Below are 24,973 nucleotides of genomic sequence, written 5' to 3'. Positions count from 1 at the left end.
GGCACCCCTGACTTTTTTCTTAAGAGGTCGTGCATGCTTCTTGTGAAGGTGGCTATTTATTAACAGGATCCTTTTATCCCATAAGTTTTCATAACCAGTTTGCTATATATAGGAAACTTTTTCATTTGGGTATCCATTATGTGTTTAGTTGGCTTATTAAACCAATTGATTTTAACAGATTTTCAGTCGGGGTTTTTTGCGGGGAGGGTCTACAGTCTCAATAATGAGAGCCTCCTTCTCAAAATGGTAACTCTTACTTGTCTCTCATCTTACGACATTAGCTAGAACTTCCAGAATTATATGAAATAATAAGAGCTGCCATGCTTGTTTTTGTTCCCATTAGAAAATGCTTCCAGTGTATCATCTTTGAAATAATGCTGATTGAAATATTCTTTTTATGCTAATAAAGCATGCTAATTTTCAGAGTTTTTTGAAAATCAGGGATAGGCTTTGAATTCTGAATTTCTCTATATATTGAGTTTTATTATTTTTCTTATCTGACAGACTAATGAGAGATGGCACATTTTTCTAATTTTAAACCATCTTTTTATTCCTAGGATAGGCTCTATGTGGTTGTGGCAGATTGTTCTTTAAATGTTTTTCAAATTCTACTGAATTTGATTGCTCATATTTAATTTTAGACAAGATATTACTGCCCATTCATATACACTTATAAGCCCGGTACTAGGCACTGGAGTATGAGATAACAATTAAATGGTCAGGGGATGCGTGGGTGGCTCAGCCGGTTAAGTGTCTGGGCTCAGGGCATGATCCCACAGTTTGTGAGATGAAGCCTGAGTCAAGCTCTGCGCTGGCAGCACGGAGCCTGCTTGGGATTCTCTCTCTCCCTCTCTTTCTGCCCCCTCCCCTGCTCCCGAGCATGCTCGCGCGCGCTCTCTCTCTCTCTGAACATTTAAAGAAAAACTTAGACAATGAAATGGTCAAGTGGGGAAAATATTCTGTATGATATCGTAATGGTAGATATGTGACATTACACATCTGTCAAAATCCACAGAACCATACAACTGAATGATCCTTAATGTAAATTATGAACTTCAGTTAATAATAATGTATCAATATAGGCTCACCAATTGTAACAAAAGTGCCATGCTAATGCAAGATGTTACTAACAGTAGAAACTGGGTGCAAGGTAGAGGAAGTATATGAGAACTCTCTGTATTATATGCTTGATTTTTCTGTACACCTAAAACCACTCTAAAAAAATAAAGCCTATTAATAAGAAGAATGGGGGGAAATGTGACTGAAACAAATGAAGAATGGAGATCAAATTGAAACAAGGTACTGTGCCATGTAAGAAGAGTGGCAGACCCTTTTTAAAACATCTTACAAATGATAGTATGTTTCTTTGGGAAATAGTGATGTCCAAATACTGTAGGATTCTATAGGGCTCTGGCTTCCATAAAGGTCTTGTGTGATCTTAGCACCTCTCTGGTTCCCACACTCCTGACCTTTTAAGGTCAAGTGCCTCCAGCCTTAATGCTTAATCTGGAAAAAAAGAATGGCTCAACTTACTGAAAATGCAGACAGCCTCACCCAGGAAGGCTCTCTACAGCCCTGCCTGGGAAATGACAGGTTACATGATGAACTCTCACAAATACTTATTTACTTATAAATTTACTCCAGTAAATACTTAAAAATGAGAGCCTCCTTTTCCAAATTTGGCATCTCAGTACAAGAGAGACTGGGTCTGAGTATAACCTAGGGGCCATGCATTATGGCTAAACTGCCCTGCTGTTCAGAGAAGTAGCCTGGAGCCAGACAACAGAGGTATTTATAAGACAGCAAGATAATACAGGTTTATAAGCAGATAATATACATGTAAATTCTATGGCTGGCTCAGTCAGTAGAGCATGTGATTCCTAACCTCAGGATCGTGAGTTCAAGCCCCATGTTGGGTGTAGAGCTCACATACATACATACATATATACATACATCTATCTATCTTTTAAAATGGGATGCCTGGCTGGCTTAGTCAGTAAAGAATGTGACCCTTGATCTTGGGGTTGAGTTTGAGCCCCATGTTGGGTATAAATATCACTTAAAAATAAAATCTTATGGGGTGCCTGGGTGGCTCAGTTGGTTAAGCATCCGACCTTTGATTTCAGCTCAGGTCATGATCTGGTGGCTCATGGGTTCAAGACCCACATGGGGCTGTGCATTGACAGTGCGGAGCTGGCTTGGGATTTTCTCTCCTCTCCTCTCTCTGCCCCTACCCTGTTTGTGCTCTCTCAAAATAAATAAATAAACTTTAAAAATTAAAAAATAAAATAAAATGTGTAAAAAAAAAACATACAAGTCAATTTTCATTACAGTGATTTTTTTTTCTTTTTTTAAACAAAATATTTCAGATTAAAAAGGTAAAGACTATAGTAAACACTCTTATACCCACCACCTAGATTTAGTAAATGTAAACATTTTGCCACATTTGCTTCTCATTTCAGTGTTAAGAACAAACTTGAAAAGATACAGAGGTGCCTGGGTGGCTCATTTGGTTGAGCGTCCAACTCTTTTTTTTTTTTAATTGTTTAAAATGTTTATTTTTGAGAGAGAGAGAGACAGAGTGCAAGCTGGGGAGGGGCAGAGAGAGGGAGACACAGAATCTGAAGCAGGCTCCAGGCTCTGAGCTGTCAGCACAGAGCCCAACGTGGGGCTCAAACTCACAAACTGTAAGATCATGACCTGAGCTGAAGTTGGACGCTCAACCGACTGAGCCACCCAGACACCCCTATTGAGCATCCAACTCTTGATTTAGGCTCAGGTCATGGTCTCATGGCCAAGTCTGCATCAGGCTCTGCACTGATCATGGAACCTGCTTAAAGATTCTTTCTCTCCCTCTGCCCCTACCCCACTGGAGCTTGCACTTACCACAGCTCTCTCTTAAAAAAAAAAAAAAAAAAAAAAAGATACAAACAAAAGCCACCACTAATCCTATTTCCTCTCCTTTTTTTTACCAAGAGATAAGCTCTATCTGAAGTTGTCTCTCATTCGAATCAGCATTGGTATGCAGTAGTCTTGTATATTTTTACCGTACCTTAAGGGTATTATAACAGGCACACCATGTCACGACTGGCTTTCCATTCAGCATGATTCATCCAAGGTTTTCCATGCTCAAATGTGGATTTCTAGTTTACTCACAGCATTCGACTGCACGACTAAAACAGCTTGCTTCTCCATTGCTCTATTACCTATGTTGTTTGTAATTTTTCACTATGAAAAAATACTGCAATAAATATTCTCTACAAGTCTTGTGAAAGCAAATGAAAGAAGAGAAGGAAAAGAAAAAAATAAACGAAATGGTCCTGTCCTCAAGTCTTGAGGCACGATGGACCTCCTTCCAACAGTGATTGTGGAACGTAAGAGTCTATAACAGAGCTCTCTGCAAATGACATTCAGAGTAGGAAGGATGGTCTAAGTGAATGTTTTTCAGTTTGTGGTTTTGAAATCAAGTTATGGGTTGAAGGAAAGAAATATTAACTGAAAGAGAATATAAAATATCAAAGTGCACATAATATGGAAATTATTTCATGAAACTTTTTTTTAAATGTTTATTTCTGAGAGAGAGAGAGAGAGGTAGCAGCAGAGGGGGAAGAAGGGGAGACAGAGAGAGAGAGAGAGAGAGAGAGAGAGAGAGAGAGAAAATGAATCCCAAGCAGAGCAGATCCCAACTCAGGGCTCAAACCCACAAACCACAGGATCATGACCTAAGCCACCCAGGTGCCCCTCATGAAACTTTAAGATTTTTAACTAATCTCTATACCCAAAGTAGGGCTTGAACTCACAACCCCAAGATCAAGAGTTGCACGCTCCACCAACTGGGCCAGCCTGGCACCCCTACCTTCGTGAAACTTTGCTTCAGTTTTATACAAATACATATAACAAATTATATACTAGATCCAATATAAAATTTCTTATTGTGGCTTTTGATGAAAAAAAAAAGTAAGAACACTGGCCAAAAGTATACCCAGAATTCAGGGAAGAATTCACAGAAGTAATGTCTGAATTGGAGACAGCTAAGACACATGCCTGACCTCATGACAACTCTGAGATGGGACAGATGCTACATACTAATCGTACATTGGACAACATGTGCTGGACTATGGGAGCCAGGAGGTAAGAACTGGAACAACAGGGGAAGGACACTAGGGAGAGGGACCTGTAGCAGCAAAGGCATATAGATGGGACTGTGAGACTGGTTTAGAAAATGTGGAATATGCCGCTCAGCTAGAAGGGGAAGAGGAGGCAGGGCTGGAGAGGCAGGTGCACTGAGATGGGCAGGGCTTTGAATGTGACGCTAACGGGCTTTAGACTACTTTACTTGGTGGTCTGAGGCAGTGTTTTTTCCCCCAAATTGCAGATGAAGAATCAAGAACTCACATTACTGAGACACAGCCAGAATTTTAAAAAATTCAGTAGAAGAGAGTCAGAGTGTATCATACGTGAAGGCGGGCAGTGTTTTACGAAACTTGTTTCAGATATATAATTGAAACTGTATTTCTATCAATCTGGGTTTCTTCCTTAAGTAATCTCTATACACCACGCGGAGCCTGAGCTCACGACCCCAAAATCAAGAGTCACATGCTGTACTGACTGAGCCAGCCAGTCACCCCTATTAGTCTGGGTTTTGATGTAAAAGACATTTCTTACTAAGTTCTGCAGTAAAAAAAAGGTTGAAAGCTACCGGCCAGAGGGAAGTCATAGAAGGCTTACAACCTGGGAAAGAACTGACACTAATGAAAAGCCTGCCATTAACCTCCTAGATGACAACGCAATTCCGAAGCACTTAGAGGCAATTCACCCTTCAAGGGGTTCCAGCTCCCTCTATGTACTACCTCAGGGGCTATCTTTGCAAATGGCTTCCGGAAGGCATCAAAGATGAGTATCAAAGTACAAACTACTTAGAAATAAACTAGGAATCTTAGTTTCTCCCTCCCTGGGCATTTTCTTCCTTTATTGTTACCATTTTTTTTTTTTTTTGAGGGAGGGGTATTCTTAAAGAGGAGGAAGGAGTAAACTGAACTATGTATAACATATTACAATCTTACAAGGATTTCAAAGCTACCCTCCAAAGAAGTCTTTTTTTTTTTCTTTAAGTAAACTACTCCCAAACATGGGGCTCAAACTCATGACCCCGAGATTAAGAGTTGCATTCTCCACCCACTGAGCCAGTCAGGCACCCCAAAGAAATCTTTTCTTTTCAGAGATTTTAATTAAACTTTTTATTTTAAGATCACTGCAGATTCAAGTGCAGTTGTAAGAAACAATACGGAGATTCCATGTACTCTTTAACCAGTTTTCCCTAATGGTAACATCTTGCATAGCTACAGCACAGCATCCCAACCAGGAAGCTGGCAATGATACAATCTGTGATCTTATTCATTTCCCCAGTTTACATGCACTCATGCATGTTTGCCTGTGTATTCAGTTCTATGCAATATTATCGCATGTATGGATTTGTGTAATCACCACCACAGTCAAGACAAAGGTTCCATCACAAGAATCCCTGGTACACTCCTCTAAGAAGCCTTTTATCTTACAGATTTTATTTTCCTCTTCTTATTATTTTAGAGAGAACACAAGCTGGGGAGAGGGAGAGAGGAGGAAAGAGAGAGAATCTTAAGCAGGCTCCACACTCAGAGCAGAATCCGACACAGGGCTCGATCCCACAACCTGGGATCATGACCCGAGCTGAAATCAAAGTCAGGCTTGCAACCGACTGAGCCACCCAGGCGCCCCTGAAAATTTTACTTTCAAGTAATCTCTACACCCAATGTGGGGCTCGAATTTACAATCCCAAGATCAAGAGTTGCATGCTCTCCCTACTGAGGAGCCAGGATTTAGGTGCCCCTAAATCCAAATCTCTATTACCATGGAAATCTTAAAATTCTTTACCCAGATCTAAGACCAAAAATGGGTTTCTAGGGTCAAGTGAAAAGTCCAGTGAATCCCACTACCCACACCGTAAGACATATTTGAGTGACACGTTTATTCTTGGTGTACCTGCCACTAAAATGACAAATACTGTCTATGAAGAAAAATTACAAAACTATATATAAAATTTTAGAGACACCAAACAGAAGTATTATGATCACACATTTGTTAAAAATCTGTATTTAGGAATATGTACACACGAATAATTTGGGAGGTAATGGTGGCCATGCAGAAATTTTAAATATGCAACAGATTAGAGTGGTGGGCTACTCTATTTTCCCTTTTGTGTGTTTAAAGTACATGTAAGTAGTTAAACAATTGCACTGGGTTCCTGGGGTACAGGAAGATATCCGAGAGGACCGAGGCTCTAGATGCAATGTTCAGGGTATTTCTTGCAGCTTAGAGTCCCTATAGAACTGGATGACCAGGTGGAGGCAGACCTTTCTCCTCTGCTTCCCAGGATGCAGGCTGAATAAGAGAAAGGGAAAGGGAAGGGCTGGGAAGGGATCCAAAGGTAGGGTGATCAACCATGCAGTCTATCTTGGACTAAGGGCTTTTCCAATGCAGAACTTTCTGTGCTAACACCAGAAAAGTCCCAGGTCCCAAAGTGGAACCAGTTGGTCATCCTATCTGGAAGGTTTCAATCTGTGCTTCCTTGGAGCTTGAAGCAGCTAAGTAAACCTTTTTGTGGTTGAGGACTCAGAACAGGGGGGTAGGCAAGTGTGGAGGCATGATTCAGAAGAGAATAAGGTGACCATGACACTTTCTGAACACCTTAGCATCCATCTTCCTTTGGCCTAAAAAGTGCCATAGCTGAGTTATACAACCGGATTTTTGAGTCTCACAAAAACGTAATGGAAAGTAATTCTGGCAGATAGACATATTTTAAAGACTAGGCTCAAACAGGTTACAGAGGGAAAAAAAGAAGAAAAGATTACCTGTCAAATAAGAGAAAAGCATTTAACCTCATAGAGTGGGTGGAATACCAATGCACTGAGCAATTTTACAAATTGGGCACTTCAGCTTTTACAGAAGTACAATACTTCTTACCATTTCTAAATTGAGTTACTTGTCCATCCATGAAAAAAAATGTGACTTGTGTGCATTTTTCTTAGAGCTGGTTATAATGAAAGACAGCTGTCCCCGCACATCCCACACAGTCATCCACCAATGAGAGGTGCACACAAGACCAACCAGAACACAGGTGTGCACCCAGAAGTTTGCAGCTTGCAATCTTAGGTGCTTGGAGCCCATTCGCCCTTCAAGGGCTTAATATGTGCAAGGCATACTGCTAGGCACAGGTAGATACAACTTTTACTCTTAAGAAACGCATAGGTTCAAAACAAGGCACAGATGGGTCTCTTAATTTTAAGAGACCCACAGTCTCAAAACAAGGACCTGAACCAAAGATTCTAATACCACTTACTCATCACCTTAATAGCAGTGCCAGCAAAATTCTATGGAAACCCAGCTGAAGCAGCTATGCTCTTCATTTACAAACCTGACCCTTGAACCTTATTCCATCTGTTCTTGCCTCTCTCCTGAATCCTCAGCTTATCTCTGACTACTGGACCTTTCCTCAACAGGTAAGCAACATTCAAGTTTCTTCTGCCCTCAACAGTCCCCTCAAAAAACCTTGCCGAGGCTCAGCAGGTTGAGCGTTCAACTTCAGCTCAAGTCATGATCTCATGTTTGGTGAGTTCGAGTCCCACATTGGGCTCACTGCTCTCAGTGCAAAGCCCACTTTGGATCTTCTGCCCCTCCTTGGCTCACACTCTCTCAAAAATAAATAAACATTAAAACAAAACAAAACAAACCTTGCCTTGGTGCTGTATTTTTCTCAGTGTTGCAATTTAGCAAATAAAGATAAAAAGTATCCACTTAAATCTGAAAACAGATAAACAATGGATTATTTTCTTTTAGTATAAGAATGTCCTATGTATTATTGTGACCTACGCTAAAAAATTCTTTATTGCACATTCAGCAAACTCAGAAAGGAACTTTCTTAACATAATAAAGGGCATTCATGAAAAACTCACAGCTGATATACTCCACGGTGAAAGACTTAAAGAATTCCCCATAAGCTCAGAAACAATTCTATTCAATTTCATACAAGAAGCTCTCACTAGTAGGCAAGAAAAATAAAAAGGTGGAAAGTAGAAAGAAAAAAGCAAAACTCTCTCTATCCAAAGATTATATGATCCTGTATGTAGAAAATCCTAAAGAATCAACACACACACAAAAACTCTTATAGCTAATAAAATAATTAGGCAAAAATGCAGGATAAATCATCCATATTTCTAAACACTAGCAATGAGTAATTCATAAAGATATACAGACAAAAATTCCATTTACAATAGCACTAAAAACAATAAAATGCTTAGGAATAAATGTAACTAAGGAGATACAAGACTTCTACACTGAAAACTGTAAAATGTTACTGAAAGAAATTAAAGAAGACCTAAATAAATAGAAAGCCATCTCTGTTCATGGACTAGAGACTCGGTATTGGTAAGATTCAAAGATGCTAGGGGCACCTGGCTGGCTCAGACAGTAGAGTGTGTGACTCTTGACCACAAGGTCGTGAATTCAAGCCCCACACTGGGCATGGAGGAAGGAAGGAAGGAAGGAAGGAAGGAAGGAAGGAAGGAAGGAAGGGAGGGAGGGAGGGAGGGAGGGAGGGAGGGAAAGATGATAAGCACCATTAGTCACTAGGGAAATACAAATCAAAGCCACAATGACATACCACTCCACACTCACTAGGATGGCTATTAAAAAATAAAACACACGCGTGCATGGATAGCTCAGTCGGTTGGGCCTCTGATTTCAGCTCAGGTGGGTTTGCAGCTCGTGGGTTTGAGCCCGCATCGGGCTCTGTGCTGACAGCTCAGAGCCTAGAGCCTGCTTCTGATTGTGTCTCCCTTTCTCTCTGCCCCTCCCCACTCATACTCGGTCTCTCAAAAATAAAAGAAAAAAAAGAAAACACAGAAAATAACAAGTGTTAGCAAAGATGTGGAGAAAGTGGAACCCTAATACCTTGCTGCTAGAAATGTAAAATGGTATAGCCACTGTGGAAAAGTCTGGTAGTTCCTCAATAAGTTAAATATAGAATTAACATATAAGTCAGCAATTTCACTCCTAGGTATATACCCAAAGTACTGAAAACAGGTGTTCAAGTAAAACATGCACATAAATGTTTACAGCGGCACTATTCACAATAGCCAAAAAGTAGAAAAACCCAGTGTCAATCAACTGATAAATGGATAAGACAGGGTATGCCCACACAACGCACTGTTATTCAGCTGTAAGTAATGAAGTACTGGTACATACCATAACATGGATAAATCTTGGTAATATTACACTAAGTAAAGGAAGTCACACACAAGAGGTTACATATTATATAATTCCACTTTTTGGAAATATCCAAAATAGGCATGTCCACAGAGACAGAAAGCAGACTAGTAACTGACAGGGTCTGGGGTGGGGGCTGGGGGTGCGGTGGGTGTTGGGGGGGGGCGTATGTGGAATCACTGCTTAATGGGTATGGAGTTTTCTTTTGGGGTGAAAAAATGTTCTTGAACTAGATAGTGGTGATTGGTTGCACGACACCGTCAATGCACTGTCACTGAATGACGCACTTTTCTACAAAATGGCCAATTTTATCTGTATTTTACGACAAAACATTATCCGTTGCTTATCTGAAATTCAAACTTAACTAGGCATTCTGTGTTTCATCTGGCGATCCTAGTCTCACTCTGCATCCTGCTCAAGGTTCCCCTTCTCTTCAAAAGTTCTCAAGGAATTGTGTCAGCATTTGCAACCCATTCCTTAACCCTCATTATTCTACGGGAGTGTCTGGCTTTTGCCCTAACAATCCAACTCAAACTGCTATTGTTAATGCCATCAGTGATGTCCAAGTTGCCAAATTTACTGGAGATTTCTGGTTCTTGCCTTAACTGCTCTCTCCCCAGCAACTGACATGGTGCAAATCATCTCCTTTTTGCAATATTCTCCTTTCCCATTGGCTTCTGTGCAGCAAAAGTTTAACTCAGCAGGTTTGGTCTGTTCAAATCCTGCACATTCCAAAAAAACTGGCCCTTCACCAGCTCCTTAGGGATAATCTCTAAACTCTTTGAACATCCTTCATGTTAAGACTGTCTGCATACACCTGAGACCTTGGGCCACACCAGACAGTTTATACCAATAGTGGGGGCCTTGGGCCATGCTTTATCAGTTGGCCCTCTGAGAGGGATGGGGGCCAAATGAGGTCAGCCACGTGGGTACTCCATGCCTACATGACAGACGCCCCTCAATAAAAACCCTGCGCAGGCTCAGGTGAGCTTCCCTGGTCGGCAGTATTGGTAAATGTTGGCATCACGGCTGGGATGAAATTAAGAGCTGTCCACATGACTCCACCGGAAGTGGACAACCAGAAGCTTGTGCCTGGTCTCTCCCAGACTCCACACTATGTGCCTTTTTCCTTTGCTGATTTCAATCTGTAGCCTTTCATTGTAATTAAACTGTAACTGTAAATGTAACAGCTTTCCTGAGTTCCGTGAATCCTTCTAGTGAGGGTGGTTTGGGGACCCTTGACAAACTTCTATGCTACCATTTTTCCTGAAGTCTAATTATATCTTCTTTTGTTGTCTTTACCACTGGGTCCCCTTTACTTGGCCCTCCCTACCAGAATACCAGAATGCTGGTATTCTATTCTTGGTTATCTTCTCTCCCCTGCTCCCCAACCCACAATAACCTCCCTCCCGCCTGTCCCAGGCAACTTCACTCACTTGTGGTTCTGACAGCCACCTGTCCTCATCCCCATTTGAGACCCCAGCCTGGAGATTTCTACCTGGAGGCTCATCTTAGCATGACCGGCACAGATTAACCCTCTAACCAAACACCTTTCCTGCTTTGGTTCCAATTTTAGTTGAGGACTCCGTATCAATGTAGGCACCAAAATCATCATCCCCTAATCCACCCAATTAGCAAGCCTTGTCTTTTTCCCCTTCCAAACATCTCTGAAACTCAGACTTGCCATTCCATAGTTCTGGCCCTCATTATCTCTCACCTGGGCTGTTGCACACATTTGTGAAATATTCTGATGTATCTCATGCACCCCCACCCTCAATCTAGTTCTATTATTTTAACCTAACCGTTCTACAACATGAATCTGCCCAATTATGCTGACTTAAAACTCCTTAAAAAAAAAATCCAGTCCCTACAGACTTAGGCTCTTTAGCAATGCCGTTAGTTGTGACCCAGATCTGCTCTACCTCTCTAGCCTCACCCTCTGCCTTCTTTCCACCCCAACTCTCCAGCAAAGCCCAGCCACTCTAAATTCCCACGCCATACTCACTAAACATTATCATCTCTGTGCCAGGACCCATTCAAGGCGCCGGAGACAAATTAACTAGTTAACTAGACAAAGTTAACTCAAAGGGCCACCTTCCAACAGGGAAAGTAATAAGTAAACAGATAAAGAGTAATTTCTGATGCTGAGTGCGGTGAGGAAAATGAAACTGAAGATGACAGAGCACAAACACAAGCCACTGGGAGTACTGTTTTAGCACAGGCAGGGAAGCAGGCTTTGAGAGGAGGCCTAAATAATGGGGGCAGGGATCCTTTTTAAAATTCTCACAGATCCCAAATGTTTACAAAGGTTACTTGTATTAAGTTGCATACAAATATATAGAGTCTATGTATACAATCTCTTTATGCTTGCAACTCTAATGCAACCAAACCTGAAGCCCACCTCATGGGAGGCAATGCATTTCCTTCTTGTCTGAGTTACTTGTCATGAACAACGTTCTACCCGGTCATCAGATTTGGGAATCAATGGCCCAACAGGCAGTCATTTAATTCTACTCTTCTAAGTCCAATTTTAGAGAGACAATATCCCAGAGGAAGGGTGGGGAGAGGGAGAACTTATTCAAGAGAAGTAGAAATGCAGAAGAAGGGGGGCTAAGAGAATGACACTAATTAAGCTAAGATAATGACATTAATCCTTGCTGTTTAAAACAGGAAGAACCAGCAACTAAGGATAACCAACCAAATCTAAAGGAGAATGAGACTTTAATTTTAAAGGGTGTGAAGAGAACATGGTTGGTTGGGGGGGGGGGGGGGATCTTGAAATGTAAATTAAGCTGTAAAAGATTCTTATTTTTTTAAATGTTTATTTATTTACTTTTTACTTTTGAGAGAGAACACAAGCAGGGGAGGGGCAGAGAGAGGAGACACAGAATCTGAAACAGGCTCCAGGCTCTGAGCTGTCAGCGCAGAGCCCGACATGGAGCTTTAAACTAATGAACTGTGAGATCATGACCTGAGTCGAAGTTGAATGCTTAACCGACTGAGCTACCCAGGCACCCCAAAAGATTCTTATTTTAAAATAAAGTATATGAAAACCATTTTTTAAAAATTAGCTTTGACAATGTCTGACTACCCTTGTATCTTACAAATTCAAAATAATCATGAGATAAGGCCAGTAAACAGAGGAAGAAAAATAAGACAGGACTTAACTTGAAAATAGGGAATTTACGATGTTTATTAGTTACCTGCACAAATTAGCAACAACTTGTACAATGGGGCCAGGTTACAATTTATTCATGTAACACACAAACTTCACTCTGCCATTGACAAGAGCACAACTAAGTCTCTTCAACAGATGATTTTATTACCAAACCTACATGCTGGCTTTTGTAACTGTTTCCCAACACCTTGCATAGTATACCTCGATAGCCTTTATGAGTAACAATGTCCCTGAAAGCCCTTCAGAGAGCAGAGGTGAACACTTTCTCATGGAGGAACATCAGCTTTTCTAAGCGAGTTCGTTTCAATAGCGGGAGCCATTCCCAGTGGGATACCTCTACTACACGGTACCCAAGCCGATTCAGCTGCCGCCTCTTCATATTGTGCAGTCCGAGCAGATCCCTGGAACCATAGCAGTATTGGTTTTTATTTGTCAACTGAATAGCCAGCTTCACTTGTGGGGCCTGCGTGCAAGCTGGGGGACAAGGGCCAGCCATCTCCATAGCCCCCAATCTGTCTGCCACATTGCAAAGGGGGGTCCCCAAAGGTATAGGAGCGTTCTCTAATTCCCTTTCCCGCTGTTCAGTCTCTGATGCAATCTCTCCCTGGAAACATTCTCTTGATTTCCCTTTTAGTAGCTGATTCATCAAATCATCTGTAATGCTGACTCCCACATGCTTAAGCCTTAATTTGGCTTCATCCTTAATTGGTATGGCTTCTTTGTTAAAGGGTAATGGCTTCATGTTAACATCAAGCTGGACCTCTAAGTCAGAAGATCGGGTATGAGGCAAAATCATATGGTGTTTGATGTACTGGGGCCCACCCAACATGTTCTCTAGTAAAAAGAGAGCTTCCAGGAATTCAGGCTTTGAGCACATATCCTTCCTTGCTAAATTCCACAGCATTTCCGACCCCTCTTGCTGAAGGTGAGCACTAAGACGATTGCCTCTGTAATCTAGACACTCGATGCCAACGGTACCATCAAGAGTATATAGCTCCTTAGTGAGTTCAAACTTACTTCTCTCCTGAGCTAACTTGACGAACCCTGGACTCAAAGCAAAATTGATGAGCTCTAATGGAAAGTACTCAGAGAATGCCAGGCCCAGAAGGCAGGTGAGCAGGTGTTCTGGATATCGACTGAACTCAGGCATCTTTCTGTGAATCTCATTTATCAGGCTAGAATAAAACTCTTCTGTATTGGGTGGCTTATAATTCAGAGTTCCAAATGACCACAGAATCTTGGCAACATCTTTACTTCGGCAATATGCCACCCTTGGAGGCAAAGAAGCCGCCACAGCATTCATTATCCCTTCATCCAGGATGCGTAAGGCTGAGCAAGCAAGAGTCAGGTGCATGACACCCTGAACTCCTAGAAAAGGAATTCGCTGAGGAGCAATCTGGCCAAATTGCTTCATGAAATTTCCGTGATCCACGTGAGTGAAACGGAACATCTTAAGAATATTCACTAAGGCATAACTGCTCAGATGCTGCATGTCAGCACAAGCCAAGTCTCCAATTCTCCGCATGACGTATTCAGAGAGATTACTACTTGATTTAAAGAACCCCAAACAGATTGTACCAACCTCCTCTAAGTTGATCAAATCTATGTACTTGAGAATCAATGATTCCAGTTTTTGCATTAGGTCTTGGGGTGCCTGACGACTTTCACCTATAATATAAATTAAGTGAATCAGCTGGGACAAGGATAGGTCTTTCCAGTGCAGATTAAGATAACTAAAAAAGATTTTTAAAAACCGAGGTACTCTGCGACCCAAGTTTCGCCAGAGATCAGCCACCAAGAGAAGTTGATCCAGACTCATCTCCCACACCTTACTGCAAAATCTGATTTCATACACACCTAGCACTGAATGGGAGTGAGGGATTCCCAAACTGACAAAGGCCTTCAAAATACTGATCAACTCCGGGACATCAAAGAACTGTATGTTTTTCACACTCAGCTGGCAGAGCAAAGCAAAGCTGGTGCTGGACAGCAAAACAGGATGCTGCTCTGCAGGCAAAGAGCTCAGCTTACAGAAATAATCAGCAATGACTTGAGGCTGGAGATTATCTTGATGAACTGTGACTTTGTGCAAAATTAATTCACCTTCCGACACAGACAGGGGCTGGCAAGTCTCAGATCTGTTATAGCTGTGAAGCTGGTACTCTGGTCTTAGCCGTAGGAAACCTCGGGGGTCTTGAAAGGAATCAAAAATTTCTATATCCTCTTCAACTCCCGCAGCCCTGTGTGAGCCCGGCTTCAACGTGCTGGCCTTAGAGGCAGAAGTCCTGCTGAATTCCAAACCTGGGAAGGCACTGCTGGTCGTCAGGATCCTCTGAGAGGAGGAAATGCTATGAATGTTCTCAACTTTTTTGGCAGGATGGCAGAAGCCGCTGTGTTCTGGAGGCTCCTGTCCTCTCGGCTGTGTGTAGCTTCCCACATTCCAATATGTCACACTTCGGGCTGTGCTGTAGGCAAAAGGACTGCAAAACGCTCGATATCCTAAAGGTTTTAACAACTTGAGAGTGGCTGTTGTTCTGGTGTCAGTACTGATCGTTTTGGCAGTCAGAACACAGTCCTTACAGGTTTGTCCAGGCAATTTCTTGTTTACATGGTGCTTGATTAGAGCTGGACAGGGAGGCGTTCCACAGAAACTACCTGGAAATCTTCGGCATATCGCAAGAGCCATGGGTCACAAATGACTGGGCCAGAATTGGTGGTGCCAGATACTGAAAAAAGGGTAGATGAAGAATAAGTGGCTTCCACCTATCACAATACCAAAATTTACACATTATAAGAAATGGATTAAACTACACTGCTGTCCACTCAAGTAAGTTCAATGCTAGCGAATGCCCAAATGACAAGACAGCATACATCAAGGCTACAAGCTGCTTCTCCTTGATATCAATGCATAAAGGGGCCACTTGGGAGAATAAGAAAGTTGGTTAAAGCTGCTGCGCTAACACCAAAAGTAAAAAGCGGGACCTGATGTAAAGTTTAATTCATTATACCCACAATAACCCTCCTTGTTCCTAAGCATGAAACTTTTGACTACAGAATGGTTTTCTAATGCTCATTTCCCACACCTTACTCAACTGTTTTCTAATGCTGCTCCTGCACCTGCCAGAAGATGCCTATTCTCCTGTCCAGGCGACTTATCACAGACTTTGAACCACTACCGCAGAGAGGCACGCATTTAGGACATATACTCAAAAACTCATTTTGGTGGCAGAAGGCAGCAGCCTGAAGCTCTGCTGTCAATTCATGGGTGGGAAGCAAAAAGCATCTCAAAGCTGGGCTCACGGTTCAGGAAACACCAACTCACACGCCTGCCCCGCTGACGTGGAAGGGGAGCAGCACAGCTTTCCTCTGGAGGCAGCTGATTAGCAATGCTGCCAGGGAGTCAGGTGCTGAAATCTTGCCTCTAGCAGTGCAGGTCCCACTTTCCCCCATGGTAGAAACCAGGAGAGCCTACGAAACAGACTCTGCTATACTCTTGCTTTCTCTAAAGGCTTTTAGCTTTCCTCCCACTTGATAAATGCCAACGCCTGACAAGCAAAACCCAGTGAGCCCTGAGCTGCCAAGATGTGGACTTGACAGGGTTGTTGCTGCACAGAATCCCCTGCGGGTTCTGAGGGCGCAAGGGTAACTTTCTGAAATACCTGCCCAACTCCCCTGTCAACCTCTTCTTCCTTCCAGAGGCCATAGCATGAGAACCAGGTGACCACAGGGCAGGCCAGTGGCTTTGTGAGCTACACAGGCTTCTGTGGATGGTAGGAATGTATGCTCTACTTTCTTTGTGAACCAAAGGAGAATTCTTTTACATGAAATCTTTATACGTTTACATCTTTACTATGACCTTGTGGACCATTCCGTCTACCAAGTTTCAATCTATGGGTCCAGGTGTTACAGACCAGGTGTCAGCAAACTATGGTCCAGGAGCCCAAATCTACCCCTGTTTTTCGTTTTTTGTTTTTTTAAGAGAGGGAGAGGGGGAGAGGGAGAGAGACAGAGACAGAGAATCTCAAGGAGGTGCTACGCTCCGAGCAGAGCCTGATACAGGGCTCAATCCCACAACCCTGGGATCATGACCTGAGCCAAAATCAAGAGTCGGGTGCTCAGGGGCGCCTGGGTGGCTCAGTCGGTTAAGCGTCCGACTTCGGCTCACGTCATGATCTCACGGTCCGTGAGTTCAAGCCCCGCGTCGGGCTCTGTGCTGACAGCTCAGAGCCTGGAGCCCGCTTCGGATTCTGTGTCTCCCTCTCTCTCTGCCCCTCCCCCGTTCATGCTCTGTCTCGCTCTGTCTCAAAAATAAATAAACGTTAAAAAAAAAAAAAGAGTCGGGTGCTCAACCAACTGTTCAAATCTGTAGACCTTCATCACACCTTGGGAACTAGTTCAGAATAACTGTGCGGGGGGGGGATGGAACAAAACTTTTTTTTTTTTTTTTTTAACAAAATATCTGTGCTACTCTAAAGCAAAAAATCGGGGTGCCTGGCTGGCTGAGTCGGCAGAGTGTGCAATTTGAATCTTGGGGTTGTAAGTTCAAGCCCCACATTATGTGTAGATTACTTAAAAATAAAATGTTTAAGAAAAAAAAGCAAAAAACTGAAAACAATATAAGTGTCCATCCAGAAGGAGGGGGCTGGCTTACAGGATAAGTGTGTGGCAAGCATCAACACGAGAAAATGCACACTGGAACAAATGCTCATTGGAAAATGCTCATTGGAACAAACAACGCAAATGAGTGCCATCACCTAAAATACACTTATATGAAAGGAAAGGAACTATATAACTTCTTTGTGGGGAGACTTTCCATTATATCTTTGATAAATTAACTTTTCCTTCTTTATTGGCATTGAAACTGTTAATACAGAAGAGTATATGAATTTAACAAATACCTTACCTTTATAAATAATATAATTTTTTTTATTTCATTTTTATTTGAGAGAGTGAGTGTGCACACGCCCTAGAAGGGGGAGGGGGGGAGGTGCAGAGGGAGAGAGAGAATTCCAAGCAGAATTCCAGATTCAGCACAGAGCCTGTTACGGGGCTCCATCCCACAACCCTGGGATCATGACCTGAGCTGAAATCAAGAGTCAACCGACTGAGCCTCCCAGCCATCCTGATAAATAATATTTTTTATTAAAAAAAAGTTTTTTTAATGTTTATTTTTGAGAGAGAGAGAGAGAGAGAGAGAGACAGGGAGACAGAGCATGAGCAGGGGAGGGACAGACAGAGGGGGAGACACAGAATCCAAAGCAGGCTCTAGGCTTCGAGCTGTCAGCACAGAGCCTGATATGGGGTTTGAACCCACAAACTGTGAGATCATGACCTGAGCTGAAGTCGGATGCTTCCCCGACTGAGTGACCCAGGCATCCCAAACAATATAATTTTAAAACACATTAGGGACACCTTGGTAGTTCAGTAGGGTAAGCATCTGACTCTCGATTTTGTTTGTTTGTTTTTAATTTTTTTTTGTTTATTCTTGAGACAGAGTGAACAGGGGAGGGGCAGAGAGAGAGGGAGACACAGAATCTGAAACAGACTCCAGGCTCTGAGCTGTCAGCACAGAGCCCAACACGGGGCTCAAACCCACGAACTATGAGATCATGACCTGAGCCGAAGTCGGACGCTTAACCGACTGAGCCACCCAGGTGCCCCTTGACTCTCGATTTTGGCTCAGGTCATAATGTCATGGTTCATGAGTTCAAGCCCCACACGCGGCTCTGCACTGACAGCATGGAGCCTGCTTGGGATTCTCTGTCTCCCTGTCTCTCTGCCTCCCCCTGCAAACACGCACTCTCTCTCAAAAATAAATAAATTTTTTTTTTTTTACATTTATTTATTTTTGAAAAACAGAGTGAGACAAAGCGTGAGTGGGGGAGGGGCAGAGAGAGAAGGAGACACAGAATCCGAAGCAGTCCAGGCTATCAGCACAGAGCCTGATGCGGGGCTCAAACCCACGAACTGTGAGATCATGACCTGAGCCGAAGTTGGACGCCCAACCGACTGAGCCACCCAGGCGCCCCTAAATAAACTTTTAAAAATAGGGGCGCCTGGGTGGCGCAGTCGGTTAAGCGTCCGACTTCAGCCAGGTCACGATCTCGCGGTCCGTGAGTTCGAGCCCCGCGTCGGGCTCTGGGCTGATGGCTCGGAGCCTGGAGCCTGTTTCCGATTCTGTGTCTCCCTCTCACTCTGCCCCTCCTCCGTTCATGCTCTGTCTCTCTCTGTCCCAAAAATAAATAAACGTTGAAAAAAAAAAATTTAAAAATAAATAAATAAATAAAAGTACATTAAATAATTTAAATTACTTCAATTAATACTACCTAAGCGTATTTTTTTTTTAATTTTTTTTTTCAACGTTTATTTATTTTTGGGACAGAGAGAGACAGAGCATGAACGGAGGAGGGGCAGAGTGAGAGGGAGACACAGAATCGGAAACAGGCTCCAGGCTCCGAGCCATCAGCCCAGAGCCCGACGCGGGGCTCGAACTCACGGACCGTGAGATCGTGACCTGGCTGAAGTCGGACGCTTAACCGACTGCGCCACCCAGGCGCCCCTACCTAAGCGTATTTAATGAATAAAATTACTGTGCATACTCCTCAAATGAAAAAAGAACCATTTCCTTGAACATTAATGTTTCTGTTTCGGTGATAGAGAGTCTGCATTTCGAATTAATGTGGTTCTTTTTGAAGTGCTAAAATACAGGTTAAGTCCCAAGATGGAAAAAACAACAGCCACAATTATCTTAGGGCCTCCTCTGGGTGAGCCTACTATGAGGTTTTTTATCTGCATATAGGTCCAATCCTTACAACCTCTCTGTAACGTAGGTTTTATGGTCTCCATGTTGTAGATGAGGAAAAGGAGACTTCACAAGGTTAAGGAACCTGCTGACGGTTACACAGCTAAGGGATGGAGTGGGGTTTGACATCAAAGATCGTCTGATTCCAAACCCACATTGCTGGTGTACTCTAGCCAAGAACAGTCAAATTCCAGACAAAGAAGTGGGGAGGACCCTGACCAACCTACAGGGTTTCCAGATGCCAGGGAGCTGGTGGGTTTGAACTGGGTGAACTCAAAAGCCCCTCTCACCTCTAATACAGGCGTTACCTTGAGATAGTGCTATTCAGTTCCAGACTACTGAAATAAAGTGAGTGTCACAATAAAGTGAGTCAAAGGAATTTTCTGGTTTTCCAGTGCACAGAAAAGTTATGTTTACACCATACTGCAGTCTGTCAAGTGTGCAATAGCATTATATCTAAAAAACACACCTATCTTAATTATAAATTACTTTATTGCTAAAAATTGCTAAGCATCATCTGAGCTTTCAGCAAGACATAATCACTGATCACAGATCACCATAAAAAAAAAAGGAGAAAGGGAATATTTAGTGTTATAAGTCCATCAAACTATGTGACTGTGTAAATCATGTACAACTTTGACAAAAATTAAATCTGCAAAATGCATGTACTAACAGGAAATTAAGGTATTCTTCAAGAAGACAATCAGTATTCAAAGAAAGCAACGTTAAGTTTCAAGGAAAACGCTGAAAAGTTTTTCTAGCCCAAGTAATTCCTACTGTCTATAGAACTACTGTTTTCTTTTTAAGCGTTTGTTTATTTTTGAGAGAGAGCAAGCGAGCGGGGAGAGTCAGAAAGAGAGAATTCCAAGTAGGCTCCACACGGTCAGCGCACAACCTGATGCAGGGCTCGAACCCACGAACCGTGAGATCATGACCTGAGCTGAAATCAAGAGTCCGAAGCTTAACTGACTGAGCCACCCAGGCGCCCCTCAAATTTCTTTATGAATGCCCAGTAACAGAAATGATGACAAAATAAAGGATCGTAGAGGCATGAAGAGCCAACTGCAAATGGCAAACAGTAGCTACTTACTTTTTCACCTTGCAAGTTTTAGTGTAACTGTATAGACACCATATCTACAAATATATGCCTGAAATATAATCACTTTGGAAGTCTGGTCTTGAGTGCTGTGGGAAAGAAAGGGAAAGAAACACACGGAAGATACAGAACCAATAAAGCAAAACAGTGAGGAGAAAAGGCACTGCGAAGGAGAGGCTGTCTGGATGTGTTGCCTGCATAGAGAAAGCACAGCCGAGAGAGTTAGCTCCTTACTTAAGGACTCCCAGAGAATCCCGAAAAAAGCTGGAAAGGGAATGGTATGAGACAGATGCCCAATCAATAATGCCTGACACGTTCTCTAGAGGTTCAAAGACATGTGACATCAGCACAAAGCTCCTTTCCTAGTTTAAGTGCCACATGTACATCCTCTTCCCCATCTCTCTTTAGGGGTCCTAACAAACCAGAATGGAGCCTCAGAGACCCCTGGCACTGTCCAACCACCCTAAATGATGTAATTTCACAGGAGTGAGGAATCTTACCTTTCCACCTTCCAGGTACAGGTCTGAGCAAGACCGAATAGCTTCATTTTAAACTACAGTCCAGAAGTTAGAGGAAGGGAGCCAGACGGTGGAAGACAGCCATGCTAACTGTAGATTAAGTATATAACACTCTCAGCATATTTAATTCACCAGTTACTAGATCTCCTCTCTGAATTCTGATTTCCATCTTTTGCTAGAAAGGTTTAACCCTCCTATGTCCTGTTAAAATTGCCACAAATAAATGAATACTTCAAACTCTAATCTTGTCTTAGCAAATAATTTGTTGAGCAACCCTGAGAATTAAAAAAAACCCAGAAAACTAACTTCCTCTAGGTGTTAAGAGTCTACCAAGTTTAATGCTCCTGGTGAGGGCTTAGTGACTGACCTAAGGATCCTTAGCTGTTAACGCAAATGCTAACGGGGCTAGACTCTTCTGTGCTTCAGTTTCCACACTGGAGCAGAGCCTACAAGACAGGGATCTACCACTACTGCCATGACAAAGGTCAAACACCAGTGCTAAGGTGTTTAGGTCAACGTAAGTATCACCCAGAGTTAAGCCAAACCAAAATCAATTCTAACAGCCCAACCCCTTCACTTCATTCTAGTTTCCACTCTTATCAGAGAAAACAGCACACCACAATTATCTGTGAAACTTTTTTTTTTTTTTTAGTTTATATAGCCCTTCCTCCCCTTCTAAGACTCTGCTATTCCTCTATCAGAATGGCAAGAAGGCCCCACAGATGATTGTTAGAGCCGCTGCTCTTAAAGGATTCCACACACTCTGTCTTTAGAAAATCTCTGGGTATGTGGGGCACCTGGGTGGTGGTTCAGTTGGTAAAATGTTTGACTCCTGGTGTCAGCTCAGGTCATGATCTCACAGTGGTGAGATAGAGCCCCATGTGTTGGAGTCTGCATTGGGCATGGAGCCTGCTTGAGATTCTCTCTCTCTCCCTCAGCTAAAGGAAAGAAGGGAGGGAGGGAGGGAGGGAGGGACGAAAGAAAGAAAAAGAAAGAAAGAAAGAAAGAAAGAAAGAAAGAAAGAAAGAAAGAAAGAAAGAAAGAAAGAAAAAAGAAAAGAAAATCTCTGGGAATAGCAACAGAGAGCAGACACTCAGGTCCTCTCAGCCCATGTGAATGGAACTGCTAAAGGATTGCTAAAGCAATAGATGGGGAAGGAAACCATACCGTCAAATAAACTAGACCTGCACAACTCCCAAAGGCCTCACCTTCTCTGTTGCATTATGCAACACTGAGTCTCCATACTTCATTTTGATCTCCCAGGCAGTAGTGAAATCAAGCCAGAGCTTGCCTGAGGCCATTCAGAGCAGTGAGTTGTACAATCTAGTTCTGGAAAAGCGGCTTTCTTACTGCTCACCGAGTGTGAGCCAAGGGCGGAAAATAGGAATTCACATTCCAGCTGCAACAAATGACTAGAGCACAGAACACCAGACACGTTGGTGCTAAAGCACTTGGCTGCCAGCTCCATAGGAAGAAGCACTCACTGTCCAAGGGTTTACAGTGAGTAGGCAATGAAGCATGACCTGAGGAAGTGGAAGAGTTTAACTGGTTTAAAGAGGGCCCAAAGCTCCCTGAGTCAGGACAGAAGAGCTGTGTCATGATTTGTACGGAAAGAGAAAGGGCAATTATTTTTCTTACCTCTGGAGAGAAAAGGGAGGAAGACATCAATAACGACCTTAGGTATGTGCAACTAGAAACCGTCTGTTACAAACGGGGACAGGATATACACTGTATTGATATTTACTGAAGGCTCAAGTTGACCCGGGTACTAAGCAAAATACCGTAGGGGCCTGCGGACCAGCGGCATCAGCCTCACCTGGAAGCTGGTCAGGAATGCGTCATCTCGAACCTTACCCCAGACCTACAGACCCCATCTCCAGATCCCTGAGTGGGTCGCGTGCACGTGTTAAGTGTGGTAACGAAGTGCCGCAAAACACCTCACTGGATTCCCACAACAGCCCTGTGAGGCAGGCAGTGATCATCTCCGTCTCACAGAGGAAAAGTCAAGATTCAGACGAACCGATTGTCCAAGGTCACAGAACTCTGGGGTGGCGGGGTCGCCGACATTCTGCCTAAACGGGCCTGCGAGAGGAGTCCGCAGCCCGGGCCCGGAAGCGCCCGGCCCTGCGCCGCCCAGGACGGGAGAGGCGGCCAAGGCCCAGGTGCACAGGGAGCGGCCGCCGAGTCCTCATCCGCGGCCGCCGCCACTCACCTGAGCCTGGTGAACACGGGCGCCGCAACACCAGACCCTGGATCCCGCGAGCTTCCGCGCCACCGCCACTCCACCAGCAACACCCGGACCTCACAGCTCCACTTCCGGCCAACTGCCCGCTACTTCCGCCTGCTGCGCCGGTGACGGGTGCGGCCGAGGCTCAAAAGGCTCTGTCAGCGTTTTCCAAGGACGTTTTCCATTGTAGGACGGTGCCGAGAGGCCGGGGGAGTCTAGGACCCGCGGAGGCGAAACAGCGCCGTGGATGGACCTCTCTGGAAGTCGCTAAATAGCGTAGATACAGGTTCGAATCCCAGACCACCACTCAGGGTTAAAAAAAAATATTTTTTTTTTTTAACATTTATTTATTATTGAGAGACAGAGAGAGACAGAGCATGAGCAGGGGAGGGGCCAAGAGACGGGGAGACACAGAATCCGAAGCAGGCTCCAGGCTCTGTCAGCACAGAGCACAAATCGAGAGGTCATGACCTGAGCCGAAGTGGGATACTTAACTATCGGAGCTACCCGGGCGCCCCGCCACCCAGGGTTTTATAGCCTTAGAGAAATCACATTAACTCACTAAGCCTAGTTTCTCATCTGTATGGTGAGGGTAATCATCAATAATAGAGGCATCTGTGAAGTGCTCTCAGGAGAAGAGTTAGTGATGAAGAGCCGAGCCTGTTAGGAGAAATGGATATGAGGAGCCAGAGCTGGAGGAGGCCAGTGCTATATAGTAGATGAAGCCAGGGTCATCCTTCACCTCCCTAAGTAGAGGGGTTCACACCTGAGCTGCTATCAGCACCTAAGCAAGGAAGAGACCCTCCAAGAGGGCCTGACCCAACACTGCCGTTCTGGGGAAAACTTGAGCACTGCTGGTTGGGTTTGTCATACCTTGTCAGTGCCCTGGTTGCTGGTCCACCTATCCTAAGTGCTGTGAAGGAGACTTGAGAACTGACTTTCCCTCCAAGGTACCATCTTGTCCGGGAGACAAAAACCAATGCAGCAAGGACACTTCACTGCAAGGAGGGGCAAGCCTGGCAACCCAACTCTGGAGCTCTGCGGAGGGCACTGTTTGCCTGGTTTTCTCACTAGGGCCAGACCAGAGCAAATATTCCTTCTTGCTGATTAGGACTCTCTTTGCCAGAAGAACCCAGAGAGAGCAGAGGGCCCATCCCCAGGGGATGAACCAAATTGCTCCAATGCAGCCATGACAGTCCTGTTCTTCTTTGCCAAATACTCAGTTTCCCAGCCTCCCTTGAAGTGAGAAGAGGATGCCGCTCAGTTCTGCCCATCAACATTTAAAGGGAAATTTACCAGCAGGATTCTGGAAAACTTTTATCTTCATGATAAAGTAGTACTGCCTCAATCCCTTCGTGGAGCTGTGGCAGCCACTTTGTGGCATGGAGAGAACTACATACTATGGATGGGAGAGTAGGAACATTAAGTCTTATGTCCTTGAAACAATACTTATGACAGGATGCTTGTGACCAGAATTGTCAGGTAAGGAAAAATAAACCAGCCTTTAAATTCTTGTAAATCAAGTTGTTACTTGCAGCAGGATGCATTCTTGACTGGGGGGGGGGGGGGCTCCGTAAAGATGACAGAAGCAATTATAAAGGACAGCACTTACCCGCAAAGGACAGCTCCATGCTCGCAGCACTCTTGGGTCCATTCTGTCTTTGGGGCCTCACCACTGATTACAAGTCTGTTCTCAGCCTTCGTGTTTTTGTATTCTGCCCTCAAACTTTGGCCAGTTGCTGTAACATGGCTCAGGATACTACATCTAGCTGTCCTGCATCACCTACCTTCCAAGCAGCAGCCTGGTGTCCAGATGCTGAGTTGGACCCACCTAGAAACCCTTCAGGGTGAC

General features: G+C 43.7%; 2 protein-coding genes across 7 annotated transcripts in view; both read right to left on the bottom strand.

The window, feature by feature from the left end:
• The window catches only part of UBOX5 (U-box domain containing 5), a 37,882-nt gene extending 14,646 nt beyond the window's left edge, over positions 1–23,236 (bottom strand). For 2 of the 4 annotated variants that reach the window (XM_025932371.2, XM_025932372.2), the window contains exon 1: positions 23,107–23,236. The gene's annotated coding sequence lies outside the window, so the exon portion shown is untranslated. Of the gene's footprint in view, positions 1–20,876; positions 20,978–22,251; positions 22,383–23,106 lie in introns of those variants that run through there. The other 2 variants (XM_086701822.1, XM_086701821.1) reach the window with 2 other exon arrangements.
• On the bottom strand, positions 12,476–23,246 carry FASTKD5 (FAST kinase domains 5). 3 transcript variants are annotated; one of them, XM_025932482.2, is made up of 2 exons: positions 23,107–23,246; positions 12,476–15,204 (listed from the first exon to the last, which is right to left on the bottom strand). In XM_025932482.2, exon 2 carries the CDS (start codon positions 15,162–15,164, stop codon positions 12,720–12,722), a length of 2,445 nt encoding a protein of 814 aa, XP_025788267.2. In that variant the 5' UTR covers positions 15,165–15,204; positions 23,107–23,246; the 3' UTR covers positions 12,476–12,719. The 3 variants fall into 3 exon arrangements, with proteins under 3 accessions (XP_025788267.2, XP_086557940.1, XP_086557939.1); XM_086701814.1 differs by lacking the exon at positions 23,107–23,246 and adding an exon at positions 22,252–22,390; XM_086701813.1 differs by lacking the exon at positions 23,107–23,246 and adding an exon at positions 20,877–20,988.
• Between the last annotated feature and the right edge of the window lie 1,727 nt (positions 23,247–24,973).

The sequence above is a fragment of the Puma concolor genome, chromosome A3, assembly GCF_028749965.1.
Source record: "Puma concolor isolate L17-30 chromosome A3, mPumCon1.1.hap2, whole genome shotgun sequence".
NCBI classification, from domain to species: domain Eukaryota; kingdom Metazoa; phylum Chordata; class Mammalia; order Carnivora; family Felidae; genus Puma; species Puma concolor.
The sequence above is the reverse complement of the archived record's forward strand: the minus strand, read 5'-3'. Positions and strand labels throughout refer to the sequence as shown.